The 25,561-nt window shown below is 34.1% G+C and overlaps 1 protein-coding gene across 1 annotated transcript in view; it reads left to right on the forward strand.

Moving 5' to 3' along the window:
- Positions 1-3,461: 3,461 nt before the first annotated feature.
- Positions 3,462-25,561, forward strand: part of SPoCk (secretory pathway calcium atpase) — a 279,585-nt gene continuing 257,485 nt past the window's right edge. Inside the window, exon 1 of the mRNA XM_069831982.1 lies at positions 3,462-3,620. Within this exon, the coding sequence (XP_069688083.1) occupies positions 3,537-3,620 (84 nt within the window). The 5' untranslated portion in view covers positions 3,462-3,536. The remainder of the gene's footprint in view (positions 3,621-25,561) is intronic.

Below are 25,561 nucleotides of genomic sequence, written 5' to 3' on the forward strand. Positions count from 1 at the left end.
CAGAAGATAAGAGATGAAATTAAAGATAGTTCAATTTGGGTTTCCATTGATGAGACTGCCGACAAAGAAGGTAGACTTGTTGGTAATGTAGTTATCGGTTTGTTAAGTGAACAATATTCTGAACGAATTCTTTTACATTGTGATGTTCTAGAAAAGTGCAATAACAAAACTATAGTTAAACTGTTCAACGAAGCTATGGGTATCCTGTGGCCAAAGGGTATTATGTACGATAATGTGTTATTCTTTATTAGCGATGCTGCCCCTTATATGGTCAAAGCTGGACAAGCATTATCTGTTGTATATCCTAAATTGACTCATTTTACTTGTGTGGCGCATGCATTTCATCGTGTGGCAGAAGTGGTCAGAGACAATTTCCCTAAAGTAGATTTGTTGATTTCATCAGTGAAAAAAGTATTTCTCAAAGCTCCCAGTAGAGTTAACGTGTTGAAAGAAATGTACCCTGAAATTCCATTGCCACCAAAGCCAATTTTAACTAGATGGGGTACATGGCTAGAAGCAGTTGAATATTATGCCGAACATATAGACTCTATTAACAATGTTCTCCTTGCATTGGACTCTGAAGATGCAGTCTCAATTGATACTGCGAAAACAGTTACCTGTGACATAAGTGTGAAGAATGACTTAGCTCACATTCAGCATACATTTTCATGCATCATAAAAACGCTCAAAAGTCTCCAAAATAGGCACCTTTCACTATCTGAAAGTTTTGAAATTATAAATAGTACTGTGGAACAACTGAATCGTGGTAGAGGTAAAGTTGCAGATGCAGTAAGAGCTAAGGTGGACACTGTACTTTCAAAAAACCCTGGATATGAAGAACTACAAAAGGTTGTTGCTGTGATGAGTGGTGAATCAACAGTGAAGATTAACTTGGACTTATCCCCAGCAGACATTGTGAAATTGAATTATGTACCAGTTACTTCTTGTGACGTCGAACGCTCTTTTAGTCAGTATAAATCTATCCTCAGAGACAATAGAAGAAGATTCACTTTTCAGCACTTGAAAGAAATGTTTGTAACCTATTGTTATGGTAACAGACAATAAAAATTGTGTTTTGTTGAAACTACATTGGAAGATAAGGTACGTCCATTATATTTTTTGTTTAGTTTGATTAAAATGTACCAATATTTAACGTACATAGTCATTTTTTATAATTTTAAGTCCATATTTAATTCCATATTTTGGTAAAAATCCATATTTAATTCCATATTTTGGTAAAAATAACTACATATATATTTACATATTTCATATATTTTTAGTCCATATAAATCCGTTCCCTGATTATAATTATCAGCAGCAGCACAACTACAAACACAATCACATTCACAGTCACTAATACGAAATTACCACCGTCATGAACACTATCACAGATTATCCACGTAATAACCATTAGAATTTCTATCAGAATAATCAAAATCAATATTCTGAGCATCATCAATACTTTCAACACCAAAACCATTATCGGACCACCTCTGTGGTGTAAGGGTCAGCATGCTGGTCTCTTACACAGAGGGCCCGGGTTCGATTTCCGGTCGGGTTGAATTTCCTGGTTGAGGTTTTTCAGGGTTTTTCCTCAACCGTAAGGCAAATGCCAGGAAATTAGGGCCACAACGTCCCTGAATATCACCGGCCTCATTCATTATCGAAATCATATTATTCATAACAAATCAGTAACATATACAGTCGCCATCTAGTTCACAACAATAGAACCAGTCTCAACAATAGTACACAGGCCTTCGGATTTCAACCAAAGATTAACTCGCGATATGACCAGAGATGTTAAAGCGAGTATAAATAACAGCGATGGGGGAAAAAAAAACATTATCGTCATAACCACAGCTGGTATTGAAATTAGTACGTACCTCAGTCTAGTATATACAGTCACGAAGCTTGAGTTTAAGAGGGTACTAGGAACAATAGACTGTGCAGGTACTATTTCGCATTGTCTGTAATGAGGCGATAGTAGCGATCCTAGTGGTTAGCAACTATCTATGAATGCATATTTACTACGCATTGAGCTTCGTGACTGTATATACTAGACTGTGGTTACACCATCACCATCATCATTAAAATTATATATGGTACGATCACTACACCATCACCATTATGATTAAAATTACGGTGCGTATCGTACGCTGGGCTACAAAAGAAATGCCGAGTCGAAATCGCTGTGGATTTGAAGTATATACAGTATTATCGTGTTACGAGGATTTCGCGTAGGAAACAATATCAATAGAGATGCACAGAAGGCATTGCATATAAACTCTATTATTGCTCTGTTATCATTACATCATTCAGCTTGTTCATGTATGTCTTCAAGAAACTGATGTTATCAAAGTCATAGGCCTACTACTGCTAATTACAGAATTCCATTCAAAAGAATTAAGATAATCAATAAACAAACTTAGGTTAACCTCATTAAAAGGACGAACTAGGTAGGTTAGTAACATACAAAAGAGAAATGTGTAGTTGAACGTTTCAATTATAACTAATCGATTAAATGGCGATCTTACTCGTGTTAATTGTGTAAGCATGTGCGGCTTACAGCTGTTTCGGTGCTTCTTCACACCATCCTCAGAGCCTACTAGATCTCGGCGTCATCTCAAACTTCGCTGCCTGTTGTGTGGGTGCGTTCGATTGTTGAAAAGTGTTGAAATGTGGTGTCAAATAGTGTGTGTGTGTGCTGAAATTGATCTGTGTGTTGAGAATTTGATCGGGGTGTGTTCTAGTGTGTCTGTATATTTCATATTGTTCTAGTGTGTTGAGTTTTTGGTTTTTGGGTTGAATGTGTAGGATTTCCATGTCTGTATTTATGTTATTGTATGTGTGGTTGGCATTAGTTATGTGTTCGGCATATGTAGATTGCAACGGAAAATTTCGTATTGGCGTTTCTTTTGCAATCCAGTGTACCATCTTTATACGATCTTCATCTGTCTTTTTTTTTTTTTTTAGCTTAGTCCTTAAGGAGTTGTGCACATTTGCTAGATATTACTGGTACAGTTAAGACATTCTTAACGATGTAGTCGGGTTGGAGCATTGTTCTCGCCTAAATGTAGAAATTGGACAACAGTCCCATTCATCTCGTTATTGTGCCTAGGATTGCACTGATACTATCTACAGCAATGTGGTTTTCGTAACACAATAGCTTGATAAATTGTACTAGAATCATGAGCAGTATAAGCCTAACCCGCATATATACATGTGGGCTAATCCAAGAGCGAGCTAACTGTAAACATGATACTTGGACTCCTTATCAGCGCTACGGTTCACGTATTCTTCCACCCGTCCCCAATTGTATCATTCAATTTTTGGATTCACAGAATGAAATAATCTCATCTTGACCTTCCTGAGTGATGACGAAGTCTAATGAAACACTTGAATCAGTTTTCGTGTGTCAGGCTAAGAACTAGCCTGTCTGTTGAGAGGGTTGTAAAGATATGCATCCCAGGTTTGTTTTGTTGTGTGATAGTGCGTGATCCAGCACATTGCTGTAGTGAAGCGAATGATGCGTGGAAATGAAGCGTTATAAACTCAGGCATTACAGAGATCAAGATGGACGCTCTTGGAGTAATCATTCGTGGGACTGGCTACAATGCACGGTGAGTTTCATGTACGTTACATAACCTCAAACTCGAATTAGTGAACCCAAGATGATAATCCTATCAGGCTGAGCGATTTGGAAAGGAAACAGTGCGATACGAGTTTCCAGCGTAGTTTAACTGTCGACAGATAAGGCATAGCTGCCATTCTGTGTGGAGTTGGCGAGACCTACGTCACTGCAGCCAACATAGGTTAATGAATACTTACATTTCATATTATAAATTATACGTAACAGTATACAGATATTTCCAAATTCATCTACGTTCATGTCTATAGGCGTGAATAATGATGATGATGATAATAATAATAATAATAATAATAATAATAATAATAATGATAATAATAATAATAATAATAATAATAATAATAATAATAATAATACGGACAGAAAGAAGTATGGCAATAAAATTGTTGTATTAATTCTGGATCCATACAATTTTATTAATCGTGTGGAGAAATCGATTGTGTGTTTAAATATATCTACAGTATATAGTGAAAATTTTCTATGGAAGTATTTAATAATAATAATGATAATAATAATGATAATAATAATAATAATAACAATAATAATAATACTTACTTACAAATGGCTTTCAAGGAACCCGAAGGTTCATTGCCACCCTCACATAAGCCCGCCATTGGTTCCTATCCTGCGCAAGATTAATCCAGTCTCTACCATCATCTCCCTCAAATCCATTTCTGCATTGCTGATGGAGTATACAAATATGGAACGTTTAAGTGGCCACCCACTTACTTACTTACTTACTTACTGGCTTTAAGGAACCCGGAGGTTCATTGCCGCCCTCACATAAGCCCGCCATCGGTCCCTATCCTGAGCAAGATTAATCCATTCTTTATCATCATATCCCACCTCCCTCAAATCCATTTTAATATTATCCTCCCATCTACGTCTCGGCTTCCTCTAAGGTCTTTTTCCCTCCGATCTCCCAACTAACACTCTATATGCATTTCAGGATTCGCCCATACGTGCTACATACGCTGCCCATCTCAAACGTCTGGATTTAATGTTCCTAATTATGTCAGGTGAAAAATACAATGCGTGCAGTTCTGCGTTGTGTAACTTTCTCCATTCTCCTGTAACTTCATCCCACTTAGCCCCAAATATTTTCCTAAGAACCTTATTCTCAAACACCCTTAATCTCTGTTCCTCTCTCAAAGTGAGAGTCCAAGTTTCACAACCATACAGAACAACCGGTAATGTAACTGTTTTATAAATTCTAACTTTCAGATTTTTTTGACAGCAGACTGGATGATAAAAGCTTCTCAACCGAATAATAACACGCATTTCCCATATTTATTATGCGTTTAATTTCCTCCCGAGTGTCATTTATATTTGTTACTGTTGCTCCAAAATATTTGAATTTTTCCATCTCTTCGAAGGATAAATCTCCAATTTTTATATTTCCATTTCGTACAATATTCTCGTCACGAGACATAATCATATACTTTGTCTTTTCGGGTTTTACTTCCAAACGTATCTCTTTATTGCTTCAACTAAAATTTCCGTGTTTTCCCTAATCGTTTGTGGATTTTCTGCTAACATATTTACGTTATCCGCATAGACAAGAAGCTGATGTAACCCGTTGAATTCCAAACCCTCTGTGTTATCTCGGACTCATTTCACCGACATTATCACCTTCGTCTCATTCAGACACTAAATAACCTAAGATGTTGATAAAGCGTCGTAAAACAACCCACTAAAAAAACATCTCGCTATCACCAATTTTTTCGACGCTAGATAACCTCGCAGTTGATACACTGTCCTTAAATAATAGATTAAAAAATGATATGAGGGTATTCGTAGAATTTTTATAGGACTAGCCTAATTTTATTGCGTGGAACTTTTAAGTGGTTCATGGTTGTGTGATTTCAAGTATTCGAGATCACCGCTTGATGAGAATATTTGAGCATAATCGTAAGTACTCGCTGTTCAAGGTAATAGTAATATGTTGAATGTAATTCATATGCGATGACATTCAAACTTAATTTACTGTATTTTAAAAATAATGATATTTTAGGGGTTGCATCGGCCCGCTGCCGCTAAGAAGCAACATGCTCGTGGAGTATTAGAAAGATAATAACGAACATTTTTCCCGAATAGGTGGCCACTTAAATACCAGAACAATGGAAGGAGTCCATAATCGTACCTATTTTTAAAAAGGGGGACAAAACCAACTGTAGTAACTTTCGAGGAATATCACTTTTGTTGACGTCGTACAAAATTTTGTCCAATATTCTTTTGAGAAGATTAACTCCATATGTAGATGAAATTATTGGGGATCATCAGTGTGGTTTTAGGCGTAATAGATCAACTATTGATAAGATATTTTGTATTCGACAGATAATGGAGAAAAAATGGGAGTATAAGGGTACAGTGCATCAGTTATTCATAGATTTCAAAAAGGCATATGACTCGGTTAAGAGAGAAGTTTTATATGATATTCTTATTGAATTTGGTACTCCCAAGAAACTAGTTCGATTAATTAAAATGTATCTCAGTGAAACGTACAGCAGAGTTCGTATAGGTCAGTTTCTGTCAGATGCGTTTCCAATTCACTGTGGGCTAAAGCAAGGAGATGCACTATCACCTTTACTTTTTAACTTTGCTGTAGAGTATGTCATTAGGAAAGTCCAGGAAACTGAACGGGTTACTTCAGCTGCTTGTCTATGCGGATGACGTGAATATATTAGGAGAAAATCCACAAACGATTAGGGAAAACACGGGAATTTTACTGGAAGCAAGTAAAGAGATAGGTTTGGAAGTAAATCCCGAAAAGACAAAGTATATAATTATGTCTCGTGAGAGAATATTGTACGAAATGGAAATATAAAAATTGTAAATTTATCTTTTGAAGAGTTGGAGAACTTCATATATCTTGGAGCAACAGTAACAAATATAAATGACACTCGGGAGGAATTGAAACACAGAATAAATATGGGAATTGCGTGTTATTATTCGATTGGGAAGCTTTTATCATCCAGTCTGCTGTCAAAAATTCTGAAAGTTAGAATTTATAAAACAGTTACATTACCGGTTGTTCCTTATGGTTGTGAAACTTGGACTCTCACTTTGAGAGAGGAACATAGGTTAAGGGTGTTTGAGAATAAGGTGCTTAGGAAAATATTTGGGGATAAGAGGGATGAAGTTACAGGAGAATGGAGAAAGTTACACAACACAGAACTGCATGCATTGTATTCTTCACCTGCCATAATTAGGAACATTAAATCCAGACATTTGAGATGGGCAGGGCATGTAGCACGTAAGGGCGAATCCAGAAATGCATATAGAGTGTTAGTTGGGAGGCCGGAGGGAAAAATACCTTTGTGGAGGCCGAGACGTAGATGGGAAGATAATATTAAAATGGATTTGAGGGAGGTGGGATATGATGATAGAGAATGGATTGATCTTGCTCAGGATAGGGACCTATGGCGGGCTTATGTGAGGGCGACAATGAACTTCGGGGTTCCTTAAAAGCCAGTAAGTAAGTAGGTGGCCACTTAAACGTTCCATATTTGTATATTCCACCAGCAATGCAGAAATGCAAGATACCTGATCACAATGATTCATAATGTCCTCTCCCTCATGCAGAACGATTTCTAGAGTTATTGAAATTATTTTTCGAGGTACTTCTTTAGAATAAGCCTGTATACATGGAATATGCCTCGCGGGGGATTCGAAATAGAGGTCTGTGTGTTGTGCAGTTCAAATAGTGTCTGAGGACCACACAGTGATGGAAACTAAACATTTGGTTACTTCCTTCGCAGAACGTCAACACTCTCGAAGCCGCAGTTCTGCAAACAGTGACATACATCCCAGAGTCAACGACCACGTTTGCTGTGTGTACTTTGGCCTTCAGAGTTGATTGCCCGCACTTGCTAATCACAAACAGGTCGCCGCGTTTTGTTTCTTGCAGAGTGTGGCTTTCTTTTCTTTTTATAGCAATTGTACTTGATTTCAGAAACTTTCCAAAAGGATTGCGTTTGTTACTTACCAGCATTGATGGTGTACGCTTCATCCAATGCATAAATTCATCTCAGAGTTTCGTTAAATCTTATGTTTGCTCGTTGTCAACGTGACTGTGCCGTTGTCGTGCTACTCTACGTCAAGAGAGTTCTGCCATGTGTTAGTAGCTAAGTTGGCAGAGCGATGGTTTACAATGACTGTGGATCCGAGTTAAAATCTTGACGATGGACAAAGCCAAGGTTTTTCTCTGAAACGTTTATGCTCGAAACTGAAACGAATAAAACATAAAAAAATGTTCAACAGCTGACGATACTTGCTCAGCAACGGATCACTATATTTGAACGTCACTTGCTTAGCAACGGAACACAATATTTCAACGTCACTTGCTTAACAACGGAAGACTATAATTATATGAACGTCACTTACTTAGCAACGGAACACTATATATGAACGTCACTTGCTTAACAACTGAACACTATATTTGAACGTCACTTGCTTAGCAACGGAACACTATATTTAAACGCCACTTACTTAACAACGGAACACTATATATGAACGTCTCTTGCTTAGCAACGGAACACTATATATGAACGCCACTTGCTTAGCAACGGAACACTATATATATGAACGTCACTTGCTTAGCAACGGAACACTATTTATGAACGTCACTTGCTTAACAGCAGAACACTATATTTGAACGTCACTTGCTTAGCAACGGAATACTATATATGAATGTCACTTGCTTAGCAACGGAACACCATATATGAACGTCACTTGCTTAGCAACGGAACACTATATTTGAACGTCACTTGCTTAACAACAGAACACTATATATGAACGACACTTACTTAGCAACGGAACACTATATATGAACGTCACTTGCTTAGCAACGGAACACTATATTTGAACGTTACTTGCTTAGCAACGGAACACTATATGTGAACGTCACTTGCTTAGCAACGGAACACTATATATGAACGTCACTTACTTAGCAACGGAACACTATATATGAACGTCACTTGCTTAACAACTGAACACTATATTTGAACGTCATTTGCTTAGCAACGGAACACTATATATGAACGTCACTTACTTAGCAACGGAACACTATATATGAACGTCACTTACTTAGCAACGGAACACTATATATGAACGTCACTTGCTTAACAACGGAAGACTATTTTTGAACGTCACTTGCTTAGCAACGGAACGCTATATATGAACGTCACTTGCTTAACAACGGAACACTATATGTGAACGTCACTTGCTTAGCAACTGAACACTATATATGAACGTCACTTGCTTAGCAACGGAACACCATATATGAACGTCACTTGCTTAGCAACGGAACACTATATTTGAACGTCACTTGCTTAACAACAGAACACTATATATGAACGTCACTTACTTAGCAACGGAACACCATATATGAACGTCACTTGCTTAGCAACGGAACACTATATTTGAACGTCACTTGCTTAACAACGGAACACTATATTTGAACGTTACTTGCTTAGCAACGGAACACTATATATGAACGTCACTTGCTTAGCAACGGAACACTATATATGAACGTCACTTGCTTAGCAACGGAACACTATATTTGAACGTCACTTGCTTAGCAACGGAACACTATATATGAACGTCACTTACTTAGCAACGGGACACTATATATGAACGTTACTTGCTTAGCAACGGAACAATATATTTGAACGTCACTTGCTTAGCAACGGAACACTATATTTGAACGTCACTTGCTTAGCAACGGAACACTATATATGAACGTCACTTACTTAGCAACGGGACACTATATATGAACGTCACTTGCTTAGCAACGGAACAATATATTTGAACGTCACTTGCTTAACAACGGAACACTATATTTGAACGTCACTTGCTTAGCAACGGAACACTATATATAAACGTCACTTGCTTAACAACGGAACACTATATATGAACGTCACTTGCTTAACAACGGAACACTATATTTGAACGTCACTTGCTTAGCAACGGAACGCTATATATGAACGTCACTTACTTAACAACGGAACACTATATGTGAACGTCACTTGCTTAGCAACTGAACACTATATATGAACGTCACTTGCTTAGCAACGGAACACTATATATATGAACGTCACTTGCTTAGCAACGGAACAATATATTTGAACGTCACTTGCTTAGCAACGGAACACTATATATGAACGTCACTTGCTTAACAACGGAACACTATATTTGAACGTCATTTGCTTAGCAACGGAACACTATATATGAACGTCACTTGCTTAGCAACGGAACACTATTTATGAACGTCACTTGCTTAACAACAGAACACTATATTTGAACGTCACTTGCTTAGCAACTTAACACTATATATGAATGTCACTTGCTTAGCAACGGAACACCATATATGAACGTCACTTGCTTAGCAACGGAACAATATATTTGAACGTCACTACCTTAGCAACGGATCAACAGTCTCTTACATTAATATGGTGTTTTCTAGAGGAATTGACTTACTCTCTTGAATGGGTTATATTTCTTATTTCTCTTCCATAGATCCATACTAACAGCCTTCCAACAAACGAATTCAAATGAAACACAGTAATTGTGAATACTTGTGCAGATAGCCTTATATATTTAATAAATAAATGAAGGGAAAATAATCTTAAGTGATACAAAATAAATTGCATTGAATTTATTTCACTCTGTCATATTCACGATCCTTATAAAATACAGTTATTTAAAAATGTAAATATCCCGCTTTCGTTGATTACCTGTTGGGATTAATTATTTGTCAGGTTTTCTTCAACTTCAACTTTAAATTTAAAAAAGAAGTCTTTCTATGACTAATTATTGGATTCAATTCGCCAGCATCACTAATTCCATTAGCATTAGATAGGGCTAATTGTATAGTTCATACAGAGCTGTAAATAACCGAATAAGAATATAAAAACTCCTCTTAATTTCCACAAACAAAGCTTCTAGTGATAGATGAAACCTCTCTGCAAATTACAGTTTCAAGGTACTGTCCGAGACCTTGACCTTGATTGCAATGCAGAACTTGTATTATGTAACACTGCGACGCTAGGCCACCTTCATGGTTCGCATGGCTCCTGGCAGATAAACACAATTAGTCATGAACTGTATTTTGTGCACCAAGTACACCTTGTTACGTATACAGCAGTCATACGAAATGAGGATTCTGTCAGTCAGATGTCTAATACAGTATTAGCGGACGTTCGTTGTAAACTTATTGGCTCAGATTCTGATGTGAACTAGCTACAGCAGCAAAACAAATGACACTGAAATTTTCGCTCATCTGCTGTCCATGTCTCCCTAGCAACGAAGTATTTATTTATTGTATACAATAGTTTGCCTTTACTTTTTAACTTTGCTCTAGTATGCCATTAGGAAAGTCCAGGATAACAGACAGGGTTTGGAATTGAACGGGTTACATCAGCTGCTTGTCTATGCGGATGACGTGAATATGTTAGGAGAAAATCCACAAAGGGTTAGGGGAAATACCGGAATTTTACTTGAAGTAAGTGGAGAAATACGGTTGGAAGTAAATCCTGAAAAGACAAAGTATATGATTATGTCTCGTGATCAGTATATTGTACGAAATGGAAGTATAAAAATTGGAAATTTATACTTTGAAGAGGTGGAAAAATTCAAATACCTGGGAGCAACAGTAACAAATATAAACGACACTCGGGAGAAAATTAAACACAGAATAAATACGGGAAATGCCTGTTATCATTCGGTTGAGAAGCTTTTATCATCCAGTCTGCTGTCAAAAAATCTTAAAGTTAGAATTTATAAAACGGAGTTATATTACCGGTTCTTCTCTATGGTTGTGAAACTTGGACTCTCACTTTGAGAGAGAAACATAGGTTAAGGGTGTTTGAGAATAAGTTGCTTATTAAAATATTTGGGGATAAGAGGGATGAAGTTACAGGAGAATGGAGAAAGTTACACAATGCAGAGCTGCACGCATTGTATTGTTCACTTGACATAATTAGGAACATTCTGACATAATTAGGAACATTAAATTAAGACGTTTGAGATGGGCAGGGCATGTAGCACGTATGGGCGAATCCAGAAATGCATATAGAGTGTTAGTTGGGAGACCGGAGGGATAAAAACCTTTAGGGAGGCCGAGACGTAGATGGGAGGATAATATTAAAATGGATTTGAGGGAGGTGGGATATGATGATAGAGACTGGATTAATCTTGCTCAGGATAGGGACCGATGGCGGGCTTATGTGAGGGCGGCAATGAACCTCCGGGTTCCTTAAAAGCAGCCAGTAAGTAAGTAAGTAAGTAAGTAAGTAAGTAAGTAAGTAAGTAAGTAATTAAGTAAGTAAGTAAGTTGTACCTATTCCATTGTCTTGTTATTTAGGAAAATGTTAGTTCTTAGAGGATTATTTGCTATAATGTTTTTATATGGATATGTTTAACTTACTATATTGTTTACAAATTTGATTCAGTCTATGTACTAATCTTTGAAGTTCATTTTCTCTGTCTGCTAAAATTAGGAGATCATCCGCATACACTTAATAAATAATTTAGGTAATTATCTCTATTGATTTTAATTTCTTCTAAAAGTACAATAATAATAATAATAATAATAATAATTTTAATAATAATAATAATTTTAATAATAATAATAATAATAATTTTAATAATTTTAATAATAATAATAATTTTAATAATAATTTTAGTAATAATAATAATAATTATAATAATTTTAGTAATAATAATAATAATAATAATAATTTTAATAATAATTTTAATAACAATAATAATAATAATTTTAATAATAGTAATATTAATAATTTTAATAATAATTTTAATAATAATTTTGATAATAATAATAATAATAATTTTAATAATAATGATTATAATTAAAAAAGATAATACTAATTTTAATAATAATAATTTTAATAATAGTAATTTTAATAATTTTAATAATAATAATAACTTTAATAATTTTAATAATGATAATTTTAATAATAATAATTTTAATAATAATAATAGTAACTTTAGTAGTAGTAATAATAATAATAATAATAATAATAATAGTAATAATTACAACGATCTTCTATTGTTTATCAACAATCTCACAGAACCTGGGGGGAATCAAAGCCTAGTCCCCTATGGCGATAAGCCGTCAGATTTCTGCTGTTATTTCTTTCCAAGAAAATTTCGTCTAAAAATTGTTTGCAGGCCACACAGATATGTTTTCTGGTGTATTCTGTGACAATAATCCTTCCACCATCAATGGCATCGTGCAGTTCGCAAATAATGTCAGCTGGTTGATATCACGTCATTAAATAAAGCTATAAAAGTAATTATGTTCGAGCTCTAATAAAATGACCATGTCGGTACACGCTGAAGCGTGTCTGTCATTTCGGTATGTGGACTGGAACGAATGGGCATTGTTCACGGCATGAAAAGCACATGGCACGTGGAGGTAGACGTGTGAAAGCCTGTAATCATTTGTAGATATTGGAATCACAGGACAGGAAGTACTAGTTGAGTTGTGATCAACTACCGTACTAACAGCGATATGCAAATGTTTTGTGTATATGGTAATCTGGAATATGCTGTCTAATTGACTGAAAATTCCACTATTTCTTGACACCATAGCCGTCATAATTATGTATTTATTTATTTATTTATTTATTTATTTGCTGGACAACAGCCATTGGTTAATAAAATCCCGCATAGTGATACAATAAATTAATACAATAGTAAAATGAACAACAATGATACAAATTAACTCCGATCTGCACTTTTTCTTACTAATCTTATTTTAGAAAAAAACATGTATTTTAAACTCATTACTTACAATTTGCCCGTGAGTTCTGTTAGTCTAAAGCAGGCCTGCACAAGGTTTGCGCTCTCCGAGCCGGCTCACAGCTCATGAGCGGAATGCAGATATTAGCTGCGCTCTGTATAAGGATGGACTGGAAGAAGGGGTGATCTCGTACAAAATATACACAAAAGGAAGTACTATTATGAAATGAATTCCCGTTCAGTGTTTGCAAAACTATCTTGGACTTATTAATTAATACAGCAATTTTTATTTTACAGAAATAATAGAAATTTTATACCTACTTAAATGTACAATATCATTTTCTTATATTTTTATTAACCAGTACATGAAAACGAGGTTTTATGCTGTTGGCAGCTGAAAGGAACAGTAGCCTACAGATCGTAATGAAACATCAGTTACAGATGTTCGATGCCTGCCTTTATTAAAGTTGATTATAGAAAACAGTTGCTCATAAATGTAAATGTTGAGCCAAACATAGCAATCATTTTCACAGCCAGCCTGTGTAGTCGTGGATATTATTGCTAATGTTTAGTCTTGTAAAACTCAACCAGGCTAGTAGTATTATTCAAACGATCTTTAGCCCTTAGGTCACATTGAAGATCAATAAGTCCGAGCTGTAAATCGTTAAATGTTATGTGTTTTATTTAACGACGCTCGCAACTGCCGAGGTTATATGAGCACACTTAAATGCAATCGACCTGGCCCGGAATCGAACCCGCAACCTCGGGCAGAGAAGGCCAGCGCTATACCAACTGCGCCAACCAGGCCCACCTGTAACTTACATGACATTGTTTCAACTGGAGTTGAAGAATTTATTATGATAACTTTAAACTTCTTTCCAATTAAGACGAGATTTTTAGTAGGTTATTTTACGACGCTTTATCAACAGCTTATGTTATTTAGCGTCTGAATGAGAAGGTGATAATGCCGGTGAAATGAGTCCGGGGTCCAACACCGAAAGTTACTTAGCGTTTGCTCATACTGAGTTGAGGAAAAGCTCCGGAAAAGCCTCAATCAGGTAACTTGACCCGACCGGGAATCGAACCCGGGCCACCTGGTTTCGCGGCTAGACGCGCTAACCGTCACTCGACAGGTGTGGACCTTAAGACAAGATCTTGGAACCTAGAATTAAATTCATTTTGAATTTCAATTAATATTTGCACATAATCGTTTAACATGGCTTCATCACGAGTAGTTCCTATCGTTCGAAAGTAAGCCATATTACCTTCCCGAAACTGACTTACGAAAAGTGTAAGTTTACGACTGAAATCCAGTAATTTATTTAACATATCAACACTGAGCTGGCCTTTTCCCTGAAGAGAGATATTTAAACTATTGAAGATTAATATCTTTAGTATCTTTATGTCTGGACTCGTAATGACGCATTAGGCCTATGTTATGTTTCTTTCTACCTTTCAAAATGTTGTGGCAGATAAAGCACTGAGTATTTACTCCAGCAGCTATGAAAAAATAAGCATTTTCCCATGCAACATTGAAAGAATTTGCCTGATCACTACTTTTCCGTCTTTTAGATTCCTCCATACTGTACTGTAGCAGTAGGTAAGCAACGTGAAACAGTTACTGAGAATAGGCCTACACACTGCACTCCACTAGATAGCTGAGTGGTCGTTTCCCTCTCCTCTACCTATAGCAAGTCTATGTCATTCTGACGTATCTTCCTCCCCGATTCGGCGAGCGGTAAACACAGCTCTCCCGCTCCGAAAGAGCGAGCGCGCTCGTTGAGCGCTGTTTGTGCAGGTATGGTCTAAACTCTTAACTCCCCGTAACGTCCATAACACTCTCAGCTACGAGGAAAGAAATTTGCATTACTGTAAGACTTGTAAAATGCAAATTTACTGAAAGGGCGTACCTTTTGAATGAGGGCTTTTCTCGTCCATCCTTGCAGAATTTTGTCTGGTTCCGTGAAACAAAGAAAGCATGAGGGACTCAACATGAAGTGTGTCTGTGTCCCTCCAACCTCATCGCTGTTCGCGTCACTCAAGTCAATTTCACTGGTCTTGGCATGCGACAGGTTTTTCACAAGATGCAGGTTATCAATTAAGGAGTTGCTCTTTGTTTCTGTTTTTGCGAAAGAGACCGAAAGTTCGAATCTCATTCTGTATTTGGCCACACTGTAACTAACAACATGAAGAGATAGACAAATGATTGCATGAAGAACGAAAGTAAGTGCCTAGTAAATAAATAAATAAATAAATAAATAAATAAATAAATAAATAAATAAATAAATAAATAAATAAATAAATAAATAAGTGAGTGAGTGAGTGAGTGAGTGAGTAAGTAAATAAATAAATCGATGGATGGATGGGTGGATGGATGGATGAATGAATGGATGTATATTCAGTATTGTACAGTCAGAGCACACAACATTGTGCAATTGACAAAGTCAATAAAAAGTAAACAACAAAACAATAAAATCAATTCAATGGATAGATAGATAGATAGATAGATAGATAGATAGATAGATAGATAGATAGATAGATAGATAGATAGATAGATAGATAGATAGATAGATAGATAGATAGATAGATAGATAGATAGATAGATAGATAGATAGATAGATAGATAGATAGATAGATAGATGACAATTGAATAAATGAATAAATAAATAATAAAAAATGAATAAATAAATAATAAAAAATGAATAAGTAAATAATAAAAAATGAATAAATAAATAATAAAAAATAAATAACAAAATAAATGAATGGATGAATGAAGAATGAATAAATAAATAAATAAATAAATGGCAATTGAATAAATTAATAAGTAAATAAACAATAAAAAATGAATAAATAAATAATAAAAAATAAATAACAAAATAAATGAATAAATGAATGGATGGATGAATGAATGAATGAATGAATGAATGAATGAATGAATGAATGAATAAATAAATAAATAGATAAATAAATAAATAGATAAATAAATAAATAAATAAAAACAAATAAATAAATAAATAGATAAATAAATAAATAAATATTTATGGATTTTAAGGTATGCAGAGGTTCATTGCCGCTCTCACATAAGTCCGCTATCTGTCTCTCCTGCGCAAGATTAATCCAGTCTCTACAATAATATTGCATCTCTCTCAAATGTAATCCTCCCATCTACGTCTCGGCCTCCCCAAATAAATAAATACATAAATAAATAAACATATAAATAAATAAGTAAATAAGTAAATAAATAAATAAATAATTAAACAATTAAATAAATAAATGAATGAATGAATAAATAAATAAATAATAAGAAATAAATAAAAAATGAATGAATGAATGAATGAATGAATGAATGAATGAATGAATGAATGAATGAATGAATAAATAAATAAATACTTATGGCGTTTAAGGAACGCGGAGGTTCATTGCCGCTCTCACATAAGCCCGCTATCTGTCTCTCCTGAGCAAGATTAATCCAGTCTCTACAATAATATCCCATCTCTCTCAAATATAATCCTCCCATCTACGTTTCGGTCTCCCCAAATAAATAAATAAATAAGTAAGTAAGTAAATAAGTAAATAAGTAAATAAATAAATTAATAAATGAATATATAAATAAAAAATCCGTTTTAGTTGGCACTTCTGCGACAGTAAAAATATCGCATTGGCGAAGGTGGTAACAGTGGTAATAATAAATATGTAGTGGTGGTGATGAATTTACTTATATACATTACACTTGAATACATTTTCGTAAATAAATAATATAGTTTCGTATAAATCCGCTCAATGGGAGACGAGATGTTCCATACGGGCAAACGGCGATATAAATTGTTTGTCTGATGCGCGCCGAGGCAGTAAATCTCCGGCATGAACCCCTTTACGAGCATTGTGGTGTGTTACAATGGATGCCTAAGCTCTCAGCCCTTGTGCAGGATCAGTGACGCTGGATCGATGGCAAAGGCCCTGAGACCACTTTAATTTAATCCTTCCGTATGTCTCCGTTCCCAAGCGACCACTTTCGAACTGGCGCCCTCAGTAATACCAACATTAATTTTTATCCCCTCCATCCGAACCACACATCCAATTCTCTGTCATGTTCTTCATTTTTGCAACAATTCAGCCAAATTAATTTAAATTGGCAGTTGTGCAGTAAAAGCTTTTAGTCTAATTTCGCTTTATTCTTTTGTCAAGTCAAAAAATGCTTCAGAAACGTGTGTACATCCTTTATCACTTAGAGTACGTACACGTTGGAGCAACGATAAACGATAAAAGAAATGATCTAGCGACGCTTTGGTATTATCAAAGAATCAAGTGTTCATATCTGCTATGTATGTAGACGATACAGCTATTTATGCAACCCATCGCAACATTAACATAGCCTCAAATCACCTTCAGGAAGCCTTAAACATCACATGCCCTTGGATTGAAAATTGGCGCATCGCACTGAACTACACTAAATGCGAAGCAATGATATTTACTTTGTGTCGTCCTGCTAATCCTCCATGCATAAATCTTTCAACCAACGTGATACCGTGGAAACCAAAGGATGAAGCTGTAAAATATCTTGGAGTGCACTTAGATCGCTGTCTATCATGGAAACATCACATAAACAACAAACTTAAATTGGCCTACTCAGTACTCACTAAATTATATCCGCTCCTCAACAAGAAATCATCTCTAAAGCTACAAAATTGCATGCTACTTTACACATCTCTATTACGACCTCTACTGCTTTATGCCTGTCCTGTCTGGGGAGGAGCTGCAATAAGTGAAATTAAACACATCCAGTCATTTCAAAATAAAGTCCTACGAATTTCACTCAATTCCCCTTGGTTTGTCCGTAACAGTCAACTACACAGAGAAACTGGTATTGACACAATCAAACAGTTTATTCATTCACAAGCTAAGAAGTTCTATGACAACCTAGAAAATGTTCCAGGCGCCGTCCATTACTCTCTCGGAAAGAAGTCCACATTTCCCACCAGAATCAAGAGCCGACTTCCAATGGACCTCATATTATAATCAAAATTTATCATCACACCAACCTATGTAAACAATTACTTATTAACAATTATTTTTGTTCATTGAGGAGCCCAATCTAGGCTGCCCTCAATTCAGTGTCATATATTGTATTTATAATTTTTAGAAATGATCTGTATAGCGCTAAATGCGCTGATCGATCAATAAATTGTTTAAATTAAAAAAAAAATAAAAAAAAAAGTGTTCATATCGGAGCAACGAGGACGCGGGAAGCGAACATTTTGATTTATCAGTAGAAGATATTCTATGCATCCACTTAATGAAAGAAGATATATAGGAAATATCAGCTGCTAGGTTCAAGGTTAATATAACTTTAATACATACAAAATTGAACCCGTTTCTCATCCCAAAGATAGTATAAATTCGTTGTGTTGTGATTGGTTCTTGTGATCACATAACATATGACCAATAGGCCTAAATACACAACTGATCAATTTGCCAATATCTACAATAATTAATTTAATAAGCCGAAATAATAATAAATCGATTAATATTCGGATATATTGATAATCACCGGTAATTATACAGATTAATATTATCTTAATCAGAGATCATATAAACGACAAGAGCGAAGAAAATGGAACTTTTCTTTTTCGTCGCTTTTATCGTATATCTTCGCTTTTATCGTTACTCCAATATGCACACCTCAATAACAATGCATGCTTCAATTCTCTCTGATATAGCATCGCTGCTTCTTTTATCGTTTATCGTCGCTCCAACGTGTACGTACCCTTACTTAACGTCACTTCGTATCGTATGGGTTATTTGTTGAAGCTAGATTATGCGATAGTTTAGAACTGGAATATAGAGATCGTCCATGTTGAATCTTTCGTACACTACTTTTAACACTTGAATATAAATAATTGATCAAATGGCGATCTTAATCGTGTTAATTATGTAAGCATGTACGGCTTACAGCTGTTTCGGTGCTATTCGACACCATCCTCAGAGCCTATTAGATCTCGGCGCTATCTCAACTTCGCTGCCTGTTGTGTGGGTGCGTTCGTGTGATGAAGAGTTGTGTCAAATAGTGTGTGTGTGTTCTGAAATTGATCTGTGTGTTGAGAATTTGATTGGGGTGTGTTTTAGCGTGTCTGTATATTTGATATTGTTCTAGTGTTTTTGGTTTTTGGGTTGTATGTGTAGGATTTCCATGTCTGTATTTATGTTATTGTATGTGTGGTTAGCATTAGTTATGTGTTCAGCATATTTAGATGTATTGTGTCCTCTGGGTATTGCTTTAATGTGTTCTTTGTATCGAGTTTGGAATGATCTGCCTGTCTGTCCAATGTAGAAACTGTCACAACTATTGCATGTGAGTTTGTATACGCCTGTGTGGTTGTATTTATTTGTTTGTATTGTTTGTGTGTTGAGTTGTCTTTGTAGTGTGTTTTCTGTTCTGTATGCTATGTTGTAGTTCTGTTTTTTGAATGAGGATGCGATCTTGTGTATGTTTTTGTTTTCGTATGCTAGTGTGACGTATTTCTTGTGTTCTTGTGTTTGTGTTGTGTTTTGTTTTGTGTGTTTTTGTGTTTGTTGAGTTTTGGTTTTGTCTTCCTTATGATGTTGTCTATTATGTTTTGATTGTATCCGTTTTCTTGTGCTATGTATTTGATTGTGTTCACTTCTTCATTGTAGTGTTGTTGGCTCATAGGTATGCTGAGTAACCTGTGTACCATTGTCCTGAATGCAGCATGTTTGTGTTGTGTGGGGTGGTTAGATGTGTTGTGTATGTGTGTGGTGGTGGTGGTGGTGGTTGGTTTTCTGTATATTTTGAAGGTGTGTTTGTTGTCAACTTTTGTTATGGTGATGTCTAGGAAATTTATGGAGTTATTGTTTTCGAGTTCCAGTGTGTATTGGAATTTTGGGTGTATTTTGTTTATGTATTGGTGTAGTTTGTGTATTTGTCGTTTGTTTCCTTTGTATAGTATGAGTATGTCGTCTACGTATCTGTGCCAGTATATTATGTTGTCTGCATATTTGTCAAAAATTTGATAACACAATCACAAGGGAAAAAATGGAACTCTCTGCATCTTAATCCACAGTTAATTCCCGATTTACCACGAAACCGACGCTGTAAAGCACCTCGACATTTCCCCCGTTAAAGTAAGTACAGTGCATATCCCTTTCAGTTCTTCGGTAAAAAATCTTGGCATTCACATGGATAATAATCTCAACTGGGACATGCAAATCACAGAAACCTGCAGAAAAGTATATTCTGTTATCCATGTGCTTAAAAGGATAAATGTTCATCTTCCCTCTTGCTTAAAAAAGTCCCTTGTGCAGACCCTTGTATTTCCCCATTTTGACTATGCTGACGTTTTACTGACTCACCTCTCCAGCGACAACAAAATGAAACTTCAACGTGCTCATAATTTGTGTGTACGTTTTGTAAGCAATGTTCGTAAATATGATCATATTACCCCATCCCTGGAAGCAATAGGTTGGCTTAAACTAGATAAGAAAAGAAATTTACATTCACTTCTCCTTCTCTTCGAAATCTTGAACTCTTCTATTCCTTCGTACCTGTCGTCTCGCTTCACTTACCTTTCTTCCCACCACAATCTGAACACACGCTCTCGCCATGAAACAATACTAACAATACCATCCCATCGCACCTCCTCATACTCATCCTCTTTCACAATAGCCCTGCCAAGACTCTGGAATTCGTTACCTGCTAGCATCAGGGACTGTCGAAATAAAATTGAATTCAAACGCAAACTTACTAGGCACTTGGTCAGTAATTGAGACTCGTTCAGACATGGTTTCTTGTAAATAGTTCTTTTAATCTACCACAAAATATCTCAATATCCGGTAATTTCATCACTATAGAATTTTGTTATTGTAGGTTTAATTTGTAATTTAGTAAATACAAAAATATTCTTTGTTCATAACTTCTATGATAAAATGTCTAGCTTTCATTAATCAGGTATTCTTTTCGTACTTTAATTTTTATTGTAATTGTAATTGTAAATTTAATATTAATTGTAATCTTATTGTTCATGTTATAGTTGTAATCCCCTGGTAGAGGGGCAGAGAAGGCCTGACGGCCTTATCTCTACCAGGTTAAATAAATAAATCTAAATCTAAATCTAAATCTAAAATCGTCTGTAGCTGCATTTAGATTGGCAACAGGCCATGACTGTTTGGCCAAACACCTGCATAGATTTGGAATATATCAGTCCCCTAACTGCCCATTGTGCAACTCAAACCAAGAAATGGATTCGGAACACCTCAAAATCTGTGCTTCAGTGGCTGACCATGATAATATCTTTGAAAAATATTGGAGTGCAAGAGGTCAAATGGCTTTATTGTCAAACGTCTGGCATTACAAAAAACAACATATTTGTTGTGTTAACAGGAGTAAGATCGCCATTTAATCAATTATTTATAGAGATCGTGGTCATTTGTAGTGCAACAAAGGGGGGAAAAAAAACTCAATGTGTATTGGTGGTTTTATGGAACGGATTATGTATTTCTTATGTGATTTATAGTAGAGCATTTTAATAGAATTTACAAATATAAAAGCACGGGAAGAAGGGCACATATGCACCAAAGCCAAGCTGAGATACGTTCCTCCGTTGATATAGGAGAAAGGCAATGTTATCTAATTAGATATAAAACGCAGAGCAAGTCCCCTGCAATCGGCAAGCATCATGTTTAGGTAGAGCATGAAAGTCAAGGAATATTATGGACAGTAAAAATCGATCATACGGGAATGGGTAGGCCTATTTAAGAGTTGTTAATTGATTATAAAAAGTGAATCTAATACAACTTTAATACAAGTTAATTTTAGTTCCTAGAAAAAAATATAAGCTTATATGTAAAATAAATGACAAATAAGCAGGTAAATAAATAAATAAATAAATAAATAAATAAATAAATAAATAAATAAATAAATAAATAAATAAATAAGTAAGTGAGTAAATAAGTGAGTAAATAAGTAAATAAGTAAGTAAATAAGAAATTAAATAAATAAATAATTAAATAAATAAATAAGTAAATAAATAAATAAGTACATAAATAAATAAATAAGTAAATAAGTACATAAATAAATAAGTACATAAATAAATAAATATGTAAATAAGTAAATAATTAAATAAGTAAGTAAGTAAATAAATAAATAAGTAAATAAGTGAATAAGTAAATAAATAAATAAATAAAATAAGTAAATAAATAAATAAATAAATAAAAAATAAATAAGTAAATAAGTAAATAAATAAATAAGTAAATAAGTAAGTAAATAAATAAATAAATAAATAAATAAGTAAGTAAATGAGTAAGTAAATAAATAAGTAAATAAATAAATACATAAACAAATAAATAAATAAATAAATAAATAAATAAATAAATAAATAAATAAGTAAATAAATAAGTAAGTAAATAAGTAAGTAAATAAATAAATAAACGAATAAGTAAGTAAACAAGTAAATAAGTAAATAAATAAATAAATAAATAAATAAATAAATAAATAAATGCATACATATAAGTAAATGAATGAATACATGAATATAGTAAACTCTCCAGCAATATTATTAATATTTGCACCGTTTTCAAAGAGTTGAATAATATTTACTTTGTCAGAAATACTCAGACGTGAACGTGTTTGTGACATGATGTGTTACCGGATTCGGAAGAATGTGCATTTTTAATCCAATTTTTAAAAACTCTTTTTTCCCTGATTACTTGGCACAAAATTAAAGACTTTTTTTTTACACAAAATAAACCCTTCAAACATTTCGGGAGACAGGGGTGGTAAGTTTTAAAATGAAAACTGAAATTTATTTGTTTTAATCCTTGAATCACAGTTTTTTTTTTTTGTTAGAACAAAGTTTCTTTCACTGTCTAACTCCTAAGTGAATACACACTAAGCTGTGAAATCGTTTTTCGCCAATTTTATCCCATTAAGAAAAAAATGTCAATTATTTTTTAGAAAATTTAAAACATAAAAATAAAAATTTAAGATCTTTGAGTTTGAAATTAACTTTCTTAATCAGTAGGACACTGTTTGTAGTTTGGCACTTATTTCCGTTAATCAGATTCATTTTGGTGCAAGAATTATGAAAATATCTCTATATTACTGCACATTAATGTTGTAAAATGCTCTAAAACTGACCGTGGAGAAAAATCATCTACATCCTGAGGGTATGAAAAATTATAAAATCAATCACACAGCTTCCTGACTGTATGAAAAGTAATAGTCAAACTGTACCGCCAAATTCGAATTGCTATTACACGAAAAATATATAAAATTGACAGAATGTGACGAATTGACATTTGCAGAAATGCACTTCCGGTTTAATAAGGATGTTTCCGGTCAATAACAAGTAGACAGTGGATGCGGGATGACTTATCGTTGAATGTAGGTGCACATTTACTATATGTTACATTTTTTTCATTCAGACCATTGGCTGAACAGGTTTTAAATGTAAACAGACGACGTCAAGATGCTACTGTATCTCCGTACAGTCAGAAGGAAAAGAAAAATAACGTACTGTAGTACATACCTTGCAAGTTCAGTCCTCGTCATCATTGATGCAATTACCAGCGTTGCAGTAAACGACGATATATTCTCGTAAGTTGTCGAAGCTGAATCGTCTTCGCCTATGGCTTAAACAGTTTTTGTATCGAGAGAATTTCTGAAGAAAACCTCTAAAATGGGGATCACTCAATTTCTTTAGAGGAATATTTGCACTGAGCATCATGTTGCATTTGTCGTTAGACCCGCACAACTAAATGATGATGATGATGATGATGATGATGACGATGACGTTGGTTCCTCAGATTTCATTTCAACGCATTTCCTGTGCGATGTACTGTTGCAATGTTTCTCTATAGCCTCAGTTCTGGTTTATATTTCAATTTTACATGCATCACACACGATATTGTCTTCGTTAATACATAAAATGTCACTCTCATACTTCTTAATTACATTTCGTATCTCTGAGCGAATTTAACGTTTTGCCATTATGAATGGATCAGCACAACACTAATAATAATAATAATAATAATAATAATAATAATAATAATAATAATAATAATTTATTTAACCTGGTAGAGTTAAGGCCATACGGCCTTCTCTAACCCTCAACCAGGAGTAAACTGCGTTACAAAAACACTACAAATTTATAAAGTACACTACAATTTTACATGCAAAACTGAATAAAATAATAATAATAATAATAATAATAATAATAATAATAATAATAATAATAATAATAATGTAATGTAAACAACAAGTAAGTAGAAATCAGACATAATATATAACATACAGAAAGAAAGGAAAAAGCATAATAAAATGTGAATAGCAGGTCAAAATAAATGAGACAAACAAAGTATAAAAAAGACAATTATTTATAATAATAATAATAATAATAATAATAATAATACTAATAATAATAATAATGATTTATTTAACCTGGTAGAGTTAAGGCCATACGGCCTTCTCTAACACTCAACCAGGAGTAAACTGCGTTACAAAAACACTACAAATTTATAAAGCACACTACAATTTTACACACAAAACTGAATAAAATAATAATAATAATGTTATGTAAACAACAAGTAAGTAGAAATCAGACATAATATATAACATACAGAAAGAAAGGAAAAAGCATAATAAAATGTGAATAGCAGGTCAAAATAAATGAGACAAACAAAGTATAAAAAAAGACAATTATTTATAATAATAATAATAATAATAATAATAATAATAATAATGATGATTTATTTAACTTGGCAGAGTTAAGGCCATACGGCTTTCTCTAACACTCAACCAGGAGTAAAACTGCGTTACAAAAAACACTACAAATTTATAAAGTACACTACAATTTTACACACAAAACTGAATAAAATAATAATAATGTAATGTAAACAACAAATAAGTAGAAATCAGACATAATATATAACATACAGAAAGAAAGGAAAAAGCATAATAAAATGTGAACAGCAGGTCAAAATAAATTAGACAAAGTATAAAAAATAAGAGAATTAATAATAATAATAATAATGATAATAGTAACAATAATAATAATTTTTATTATTATTATATTATATTATATTATATTATATTGTATTATATTATATTATATTATATTATATTATATTATATTATAT

Source organism: Periplaneta americana, chromosome 7 (genome assembly GCF_040183065.1).
Source record: "Periplaneta americana isolate PAMFEO1 chromosome 7, P.americana_PAMFEO1_priV1, whole genome shotgun sequence".
NCBI classification, from domain to species: Eukaryota; Metazoa; Arthropoda; class Insecta; order Blattodea; family Blattidae; genus Periplaneta; species Periplaneta americana.